At 39.7% G+C, this 10814-nt stretch overlaps 1 protein-coding gene across 1 annotated transcript; it reads right to left on the bottom strand.

The window, feature by feature from the left end:
• Nucleotides 1-3005: 3005 nt before the first annotated feature.
• LOC139714417 (m7GpppN-mRNA hydrolase-like) lies at nt 3006-10120 on the bottom strand. Its single transcript, XM_071626125.1, has 6 exons — nt 10002-10120; nt 8049-8200; nt 7049-7176; nt 5886-5984; nt 4804-4956; nt 3006-3167 (listed from the first exon to the last, which is right to left on the bottom strand). Exons 1-6 carry the CDS (start codon nt 10052-10054, stop codon nt 3006-3008), a joined length of 747 nt encoding a protein of 248 aa, XP_071482226.1. The 5' UTR covers nt 10055-10120.
• Between the last annotated feature and the right edge of the window lie 694 nt (nt 10121-10814).

The following is a 10814-nucleotide window of genomic DNA, read 5'->3' as shown; positions in this document are numbered from 1 at the left end:
GATCATGAAAATGCCAGGCAATGACGTCTGCGCAGATTGTGATGCACCTTTGGGTAAGGACCATAAGACGACGCGAGGTAAGGGAGCCCAAGGTAGGTCAGCCGCTGGGCTGGCCGGGCTTGCGGCTGGTCCTCTGGCCACCGTTCTTCGTACCTCCGCACGCACTCCACTTCGCTGCATACCATCGATAAATTACACTCGCAAAATAGCTCATCTCAAAATAAAATTAGCTGATGATGGCACTGCAATTGCTCTTTCTTCACAAAGCACTTGTTTGATTCGCATTCTATCACCTGTGGTCTAGACTCTAACTGTTAGATACTCAAATCTCTATCGTAACGCAAGCCGGTCATAATTCGACCGCCTCCTGCGCACGGTCGAACCTTGTCCTTGGTACGGGAGGTCGAACCTTGGTTTGTATGCCGATAAATCTAAAAATCTATTTTATCTCTTGACTGTTAAAACAGTGAATTGTAGACTGTACTAGTACAATGACCATGATGACTGCTTCAACTATCCCAAAATGTTCTTGGTGATGTGTCTTCTGTATCCGCAATCACTGCAGTGTGGTGGTCAGTGTCTTGCTAGGTTGTTAGTACCGTAAAACGGGGTGAATAGGGACAAATTTAAAGTTCTCATGATTGTATTTTTTTTTCATGCAGCCCAGAGACTCAATCTTATGTGGGGATTTTATGTCCACCTAAAATACCTTTAATTTGGTATTGTGAAAAAACAAAAAATATTTGGGGGAAAAGTATGTTTTTTGATAAAATGACGCTGTCCCTGTTGACCCCAAATTTGGGGTCAACAGGGACAACACTAATTTTGATCCAAAAAAAAAGCTGTTTGGAGGCATTTTTTTTCTCAATCCATCCAATAGATTGGATTAAGGGAACAACTACAGAGATTAAAAATGATATACAAACATTTAAGAGCAATCTATTCCATCGTTAAATCAATCCTTAACAAAAATTGCAACAGCCCAACAAAATGAGCTGATATACAAAAATGTGACCCATCAGGTCAAAGGTTAAGATTGAAAAGTACGTCAAAACTTTACTAATCCATTGAATTGCACTCAAATATTAACCCACTTCTTCTTCAAGTGGCAAATCATGATGTAAAATCTTATTCATACACTTTAAATTCAGTGTAACTTGACTCTAATGATGTCGGGGATATTTTGGGAGTTCTTACAGTAATTATAACTAGCTGGCACCTACATGTATAGTATGGGTCTGGCCCAAACAGATGTGTTATTGGCATTAAAACATGCAGAAGACAGAGAAAAGGGTCATGAAATACAAGTGGAAAAGTCCTAGCCTGTCTTAGGCAGTGAAAATAATTCCCTAGAGGGTGGCAGGGGGCGGGGTTCCCAAACCCTTCCTGCCCTAGTTAGGGTTAAGACAGCAAAGTTCACTCTCATCTATACAAAAGTGAAGCCACATATCCAAAAATCTTAATGCTCTCTTGTCAGGAGAAATAGAATAAAAATTCACACTTTTAGAAATAGCTGGACATAAACATTTCAGAGCAATTTATGACATTATAATAGTTAATCATACAGAAAATTTAAAGGGCCAATCAAACGACACCATGGTGTCCCTATTCACCCCAGTCTAACTGATTTTTTGCCCAAGAGAAGAAAAAATGTGCTGTCACAAATTCCTGTTGGAATAATTATTTCAAATTTAAAGGTGTGTTGTAGGACCTAATAGGCTAGATTCATGCACATTTTCAGCGAATTTCATTAATCAATGGCCACAGGAGCAGAAAAGTTTTGACCGCCCTGATTTTTTTTTTGTTATTTTTGAAAACTTTTTATTTGGACCTCCTGTACCCTTTAAAAATTTTTTTTCACATCAGGTGGACCACTTTCTGGACACTGTTGGATGGTTCTTCCATCCTGTAATAAAAATAAGAAAAAAAGTTCAAGCAAATATGAAAAATGCACATTCAAAAAACTTTTCTTGGTTTTGTCCTCGCCATCGCCATCTCTGTTCACCCCGTTTTACGGTAGTAGTAATTTAATTGCTTGTGCTTGCCCATGAGTTGGGGAATTAACGTTAAGCTTGACGAATGTCATGAGACTTGATGAGATCATCCCTTAAAACAATTGTATGTGTGCACATGAATCGCAGTGGATACTATCTAGCATTCAGTGTTTGACTTTGTTATGTTCATGCAACCATGGACCTCATAGATGCCAAGTTCAAAAAAATTTTATGAGTGAGATTTTCATGACTCAGCATCTCGGCACGCGCACATGTGCGTGAGTGAGGGAGCGAAGCGACTGAGCGAGGGGAAGGTGTGGGAGGGGGTTGTCCGCCCTCCCCACGGTAGGGAGCTTTTTTAATTTTTAGCTCTTAATGGTGCAAGCTGGTGCATACTTAAGTGACTATTTTTTACTTATTTTGAAAGACAAAAGGGAAGTATGCCTTCAATTGCAACTTTCACTTTAATCCTTTAAGCTACATTTGTATGCTCCCAATGCGTGAGAAAAATGGGTGTCATGTGTGAGATTGTGAGAAGGACCCACCCTAAATGCTTGAGTCTTGCTCACAATGCGTGAGACTTGGTAGCTCTGGGACCTACAACGTAGTCCATGATGCAACAAAGCACATAAAAAACCTGATTGCAGACGGATGTTGCTTTCTTTGTTTGAGTTTTTGATTAGCGTATGTTTGTTTCTTGATTCTCGACTTTGTTGTTTGTACTATCAACATCACACGTAACTTTAGATATATAGACAAGATCGTGAGTTTTTAAGGGAGCTGCCCACGTAGAGATCTAGAATTTAGTCTTTAATAACTGGTCAGCAGAGTGAATAACACATGATATTTGATGCATTTTAAAGGCACAGTGTAAAATGTTTCTGTACTAAGACCATTTGCCTACCAACCATTGAGTCACTATAAAGCCACTGAGGCTCATCCAGACCCCAAACCTGGATTCCTGTAGGACTAGGAATGGAAGGATGGAGATGGATCCTGTGGTTGTTGAAGCTAATGACAGAGGATAAACACATTTTGATCTAGTGAAATCTGATTTGATCCTCTAAATGGAATGACCATGAAGAAATTATTTGGGTTGAGACCCAAATTGACTTTGGGTGCTGGGTCCTTCTTGCTCGCTGGGAGATCATTGACCATGAACCACCGGACTTCCTGCAATTCAACCACAGATTGAGTATTTGAGATGAACTTCACTTCAAATACATTATTCAAAAACATTATTTTTACTTTTACTGATTAAAATCAATTTCATGTTTTTTTATAATCAGAATAATGACATCGATGATTTCCATTGAAAAAAAACATTAAAAAACAAAAAGTCAAAAACAATGAAATACATAAGAAATAGTAAAAAACAATACATTACGAAGAAATAGTAAAAAACAATACATTACGAAAAAATTCAATACCGCCATTTAAAAAAAAAGTAAATTCAGTAAGAATCCTAAACAGAGTACCTGGACCAAAAATTAGCAGTTTTAGACCTTTATTTACAGATATACAGCCAATTTTGTTTTTATTCCACGCATAAATTAGCATAATGATTTTTTTTCACAATAAATTTGAATAACTGCGGAATAATTACCTATTCAGCTTTAAAGATTACATTGTAGGTGATGTGTGTGCCAATTTTCCTCTGCCATCACACAGTCAACAGCCAAGATTGTAGGGGGGTGAATGAGCCCCTCCTCCCCACCCCCTTCAACCTGGGTCTCGCTGGGCATCAAAACAGCCCAGTCTTTGTTGGGTTTAAAGCTCTCGTCTTAGTCTAAGAGCTGTGCCGCTTGCATTTAAAGCTGCATGCTAAAAGCATGCAATATAATATCATTCATGTTGCTTTTTACAGGATGGAGTATGCCAGTGTATGCCATACACAACATGGCAGGGATTCCCCTAACAATGAGATCCATGGGAGCTGTGACAAATGTCCACTGCACTTTGGACCCATTGCTTCAACAGCTTACACATGCACAGATGAAGCAAAAGTAAATGGAAAACAATGTGTGCATGGGACATGCTTCAGTATTCCATGACTGTGGTATATGATGGGATTGATTCCTTATCCCACTACCAATGTTGGAGAGAAAATCTCCATTATCAATTTTTGGGCCACGATACCACAACATTACGGGTCTAATCTCATTCTGCTCATCAGATTTTGCTCTTCTGTTCAGATTCATCTTCAACATGGCATGGATCACTATAATCTGGGCCGGTATTTCAATCACAGCAATCAACTGAAATCCCATGATATATTGCTAAGTGGTCAAAAGAGGCATTTGATTGAATCTGAAATGAGCTGTAGCAATAGTGGAGTTAAAGGGATGGTATAATATTGGTGGTTGAAGTAAGGATTTAGCTTTTAACGTTTTGCAACATATTCAGAAACCACTTTTAGTGTTAAAGAACATAAGATTCTTAGGGGAACAGAAAGTGTATTTGATGAAAATCGATTTAAAATGACGGAAATATCCAAAAAGAAGGTAAAACAAAGAGATCCTAATAAACCTTGCTGCCTGTCGCATTTTATCAGGATCGCTTACTTGGATATCTCAGCCATTTCAAGACCAATTCTAATCAAATAAATTGTGAATTCCTCTAAGAATTACAATGTACATGTTCTTTCATATTTCATAAGAGGTTTGTCATTATAATATATCTCACAAACACACACACACACACACACAAAAGTTGGAAACCCGCAGCTCCATCTACACCAAAACTGTACCATCCCTTTAAGCCAAGACTGTCACTATGATGCAATTTTATCTTCCTGCCTTTCACTTACTCTGATCTCTCCTCTTGTCATAGGCTTGAAGTCCACATCCATGGGTACATTGGGGACAACGTAGAGTCTGGCTAGCTGGTCGTTGATTGATGTCTCAATGTAATTGTTTTCATCTATCAGGTTTGTGATGTCAAATCCAGTCTCCTCACGAACCTACATGGAGGTAATGAGACCAATAATCACAGCTTCAAGAATTTCCTGTCAAAAAGATTGATAGTCATGCAGTTGTGACTGATGGTGTCACTATCTAGAGCATTCTGACAGTGCACACAGGAGATATCCTTACTGTCACCAAACACTTTATGGTGTGTGTAATTACCTACTTGTACAATGACATGCATGTACACTAAATGTTACCAACAGGAAAGACATTTTATATTTCTGATCTCTTTACAGCCAAAGGTTGAGTACAGCTGTATTGTCATAGCAGAGATGCTAACCCCAACGATGGTTTAGAGAAACATTTGCCAAATTTGTCATTAACAAATGGGTGTCTTTCAGTAACAGTGTGTGGTGAAGTAGCATTGTTTTTTCCATACACAAATACTTTTTTTTTCCATTCCAAACTTACCAAATAGTATGCAATAATACCTAACTGTTCACGCCATAACTAAATTGCTCATTTTCTACTTATGAATCTTCATTGACTTGATCATACATCACTATTTACATAATGTAAGCAGTATAATTCATGACTCATAGAGGTCAAGCAAATTAACAATTACCATGACTGTGCAAAGAGAAGAATAAGCTAATGTGAACAGATGTCCATTTTGTGTACATTCACACTTTTTGGGTCAAAATTGTTAATGAGGTTCACAATAACTCACAAGCTTGTTGATTGTTGTGTCCACAATGATCGAAACTACGAGTAGGGACCCCCCTTGGCTAGTGGAGAGCGTAAGCCCTATGAAAATGATTCTAATTATTGACTTAACTTTAAGATTGCTAACTTTTGAGTGTGTCCACACGGTGCCAAACTACAAGCTAATCATTGAGAGTTAAGTTTTCAACCTAAACTTAGAGTTAAGGTACAGTGAGTGAACCTAACTAATGCTAACAAATGTTGAGAACAAGTTTACCTCTCTGACTGCACACTGCACTGGTAGTTCCTCTTTATTGACTTTTCCTTTGGGGAATCCCCAACTGGTCTTGGAGAAAAAGCCCTGTACCATTAGGATCTAAGTAAGACAAACAGGGTACAATAATAGGAGATATTGTGAAGGAGATATATGCACAGTAAGTCAGTACTGAACAAACTACACCAGAAGGAAGACAGGCATTACACATACAGGAACAAATCAGTAACACATCATTGTGCTTGTTCTGACTGAAGAAGGACCATTTTGATCTCTTTCAACAAATTCATTAAGGTGGAAGCAGCAAAAAAAAAAAAAATACAAGAACAAAGAGCATTAGCAAGTATAACAGTTGCTATACTGAATCATTAACTTCTGACAACAATTTTTTTTCTTTCTTTTTAGTTTAACTGAGGCCTTTGAAACAAGAGTATCATATTTTTTTCTCTCTCTCTTTCCTGAATGATGTATTTGTCAAACAACTTTCATGCATTTCAACACATCAATGCAAAGGAGATCATCTATATAGATCAAAAGGAGATATCACAGTCAAACCTGTCTCTAGCGGCCACCCAAGGGAGACAAAAAAAAAAGTGGTCATTGTAGACAGGTGGATGCTATAGACAAGGTCGTTAGAAATAGGGCTTTTCTCTTGGACGGAATTACACTGTATGTGCAGTGGCCACATATGGCAGGTGGCCGCTACAGACGGTGGTCACTATTGACCGATTCTGTGAGGCGGTTTGTGTATTATCGGCATGGGCAGCGCCATTACTGCGGTGTCCCGGCCGACCCCCCCCTCCCTCTCCCCCACCCCCTCACACACACGGAATGAAATACTGATGGATGGTTGTTTCAGTCAATAGGCGTCTTGTACTGAGTGCACAACGCTTGCTTAATGCGCGAACCTTTGTTACAAGTGCGCGATAAACATGTTGCCCGGGGGTGGGGGAGAGGAGTTGGGGTCGGCTGGGACACCGCGATTTGAGCTAATGGCTGCGCCCAGTGCCACAAATTGTCTGCTGCCCTCAACGAACCCGAATCGGTCAATAGACAGGTCTGACTGTATTCTACATACAACAAAAGTAATACCACTCTCTGTCATTCACATATTCTGTGCAACCAGAGACTGCATGGTACAGAACATGGGTCGTTACCATACTCACATGAGTGAGAGTTTCATCCAGGAGAATTCCACCATATGTGGGAACACTCATCTTATACTCCCTCCATTCTGCATAGATCTTGTCCACTTCCCCGGCATGGTCAATCAAGAATGGGCAATGCTTGAAAAGTGAAGAATATTTTGTGTCAAGGAATAGGTGTGATGGCTGACATACATTTCCTATACTCTCTGACGATGCCAAACGTATGCAGAACCTGTACTTTACCAGCATACAGCACAGTTTTTTAGGAAAACATTGGTACAGTTGATCAACTTGCTTGTACTCGATTTTCATTTTTGTTTGTTTGTCTGATTGTTTTAAGGGGGTGGGAGAGGGCAGTAGGAGAGATATTGGAAGGGAAACCCCTGATTAAATCTATATTGCCTTTCCCATCCCCCCCCCCCTAAAAAAAAATACTCACCACCACCACCACAACAACAACAACCCAAAATTAAAGAAACAAAAGTCAAACACAGCCAGATGGCCAGGGAAATAATAGAGGCAGTGATGCTAAACATCAAAATGGGTTATTGACTGTGGGTACAACCACCGTACAATTTGTATGTGATACAATAATTCAAACTAATTCAACACATCAAAGCAAAACAGATGATCTACCAAAAATATGTGTTCATCAACAAGGGCGAGACACTTCTTGCAGGGGGAAAAATCTGATAAGTCTGAAACTAATGAAAGAGAAGTCTGAAGTGTATTGAACTGTGAACATTTCAATGCATTGTGTACATTTTGTACATTGTATGGATTGCCCAAAAGTCTGTAAAGTGGCTGTTGGGCAGAGAGAGTATGAAGACAACCTGTGTAATTCGATTAAACTCTGAACTCTCACATTCCTGTATAGCAAGAGCAGTACCACATGTGCTGTACCAACATCTTTATGCTATAAACGATGCAATATTTAGGGATATCACAGAATACACATCCCAACATGTTCAATGATTAAATGTTTTGCCAAAGCTGCTTTTAGTCATTTAAAGGATATTGGCTTTGGAAAACTCTTTTATGCCACAGTTGGGTAGACCTTGCTGTTCAGCCCTGAAGAAATCAATGTAGAACCAGTGTGCCAGCTCTATCTGGAAGAAGACCCGAACCAAGTCATTCCTTTCTTCATCTGGGATGTTGATAAGAAATCGCCTAGGGGTGAGAAAGAGGAAAAAAAAGTAAAGGACTGGTATACCATATCATACGCCAATGATAGAAATTCTAATCTTGGTTATAGCTGCTATGAGAAAAACAAAAAAACAAAAACATAGTGTAGTGAATATAGATACATATCTATAAACATGCAATTTGGTTGTATTTGACACCTGCAGCTCAGGTTAAGGTTTACTTTTTCTTACATCCTTACGATCACCATCTTTCTTTCTATTTTTTTTTTTAAGAACACGCAGCAAAACAGCTAACGTTAGCTGAGGCGCACCATTGTAACGCTACAGTTATAAAGTGAAAGTTTACTGTGGGAGCCCCGAATGATTTGTTTTGCTGACCACAGTTGCTGTCTACTTGCTGTCTGTGGATTAGGATGTAAGCAATAGTATTAAGTAACTGCGACCAGCCCGTACTATCAATGGAGCTCCCTTAGCCGGGGTTTGGATACGAATAGAGCCTAGACAGAGGGTCTAGATCCTAATTGCGACCATCCCGAATTGTGTACATGGAGCGCCCCGGAGTTAAACTACCACTGTACCAGCAGAATCTATACACTTGTAGATCTATACATTTGTAAGCAGAGTGCTGACCACTTCCCGATTCCTCAGATACGAGTATCTGTCGAGGTAGACAGAAAGATCCGTCTGTCCCGAGGACTCTTCTGTATTTTGCCATTAACGCTGTCCTCCGTAGACAGACGGAAGGTTGTAGTACCCATTGCTGTGTGGATGTTCTTAACCACTGTCTCTATGGAAAATTGGGTGAGGTACCTCACCCTTCTCGATTGCGTCTAATTCACGGCCCTAGGTCGGCAAATTTAAGCTTGAATAGTTAAATCAACTATTCAAGAATAGACTACACTCACCAGATTAATGAATAATCCAATATTTCGGTAGAATTTTCAACGCAAAACACACATCAACCAGCCCGTCGCGTCGTCACGTTCAAACTGCAGAAACATACAGTATTGTACAGTATGAATCTATTAGCCAATCACATGCGAGGTAGTTTCTACGTGTTTTTTTAACTAAATAAAGTACCTCGCATGTGATTGGTTTACAGATTCAAAATGGCGACCTACAGCTAGCGAACGGCGATGTTGCGATATGGATAAAATTTCTGCATTATAACCGCGTTACTGTGAGTATTTCGATTGCAAAATGTGAGAAATTAACCCCAAATATCGCTGCAAAATGTGTCATGTCATGTCAAACTTGTTTGAATGTAAAAAAAGCTGTCTGAAATTTGGTTTATCGTAACGTTCGATCTGTGCGCGTTGCTCCACACAGGAGCTGGGATCATTGACTTCGGTCTGTATACGGAGGGGATCCGTGAAGCCAGACTCAGTCTCCGCGGAACATTCCCCGACGGACAGATACAGACCGATCTTTCGGTCAACTGTCGAGGATGCAGCTCATGAAGTCATGCGCTCCACATGAGCTCCACTAGCAATAGCCCGGCCCTAGTCATGCTAGTGCTACACGGCTAACTGCAAGTGCAACCAGCTTATGTATTGGGCTGCTGCACTGGTCGCAGTTACTACACGGCCTACCGGTTTACACTTTAGAAATCGCATTGTCTCCACATTTTGGTAGGCACCTACGAGTATTTCTAGGACCCTATGGCTAGGTCTAACAACATTTACTTCTGACGTTAGATCCAGCTACAACTTTCATGACACAGGCAGCCCAGCATGAAACAGGCGCAGGCACAGGCAGACAAACACTAACACAACTTTCAACGTTTGGGAATTCATTTCAGAGACAGAACAACCAATGTCACTCACGTGCACAATGAACTCAAAACCTCTTCAGGAATGTTGACCGTCGGCTGATCCATTCTTCCTAGTAATTCACTTCATCACAATCACTTCGGTCACATAGACAGCACCAATCTGCGGGAACATTACACAATTATCTAAGGTAATTCAAGATATTTCATGGCAATTGCCTAATGTTTACAAGTTGGTGTTCATGGGTCCAGCTAGTCAAAGAAATTTTCGATGTGTAGCGCCCTCAATCGTTTCAGGCACGCGCGATTTTCAAAACGAAGAAGAAGAAAGAAGATGAGCTGCACTTTAACTTTGGTCTATTTGAGGTTTGTATTTTTTAGATACAATTTAAGTTGATCTTAAATTCTAAGATGAACTTGAAAATATGGAAGGTTGTGTGTGAATTCAATAATTTCAAACTCTCATAATAGAATGAAAATTTTGGAGACTTTTTCATACAGATGTTTAAGAGCAGGGCCTCAGGGACAGCGGATTTTTGCCTTTTGTAGAATGTTGATAAAAATTTGAAGAGGATTCTGGAATATTAGATGGAACTAAAAAGAGAAATTAACGGCATACCATATATATATATATATATATTTGTGTGTGTGTGTGTGTGTGTGTGTGTGTGTGTATGTGTGTGTGTGTGTGAAACGCCCCAGGCATGATTTTAGAAGCTTCAGCATCTAGCATGTGTATGGTGGGGATTATTTTTGTCTGTTTTTAGCATAAAGCATAACCGCGACAGAAAGAAAACCTCTAGGGGTTTTGTATACTGCGGTATTTTTTTTTTTTTGTTGGTTTCTTAGCTGATATGTAAATGAAATT

Source organism: Diadema antillarum, unplaced genomic scaffold, assembly GCF_040938485.1.
Source record: "Diadema antillarum isolate AM-2024a unplaced genomic scaffold, OU_Dant_1.0 seq00002267_RagTag, whole genome shotgun sequence".
Lineage (NCBI taxonomy): Eukaryota > Metazoa > Echinodermata > Echinoidea > Diadematoida > Diadematidae > Diadema > Diadema antillarum.
This window is presented reverse-complemented; position numbering and strand designations above follow the sequence as displayed.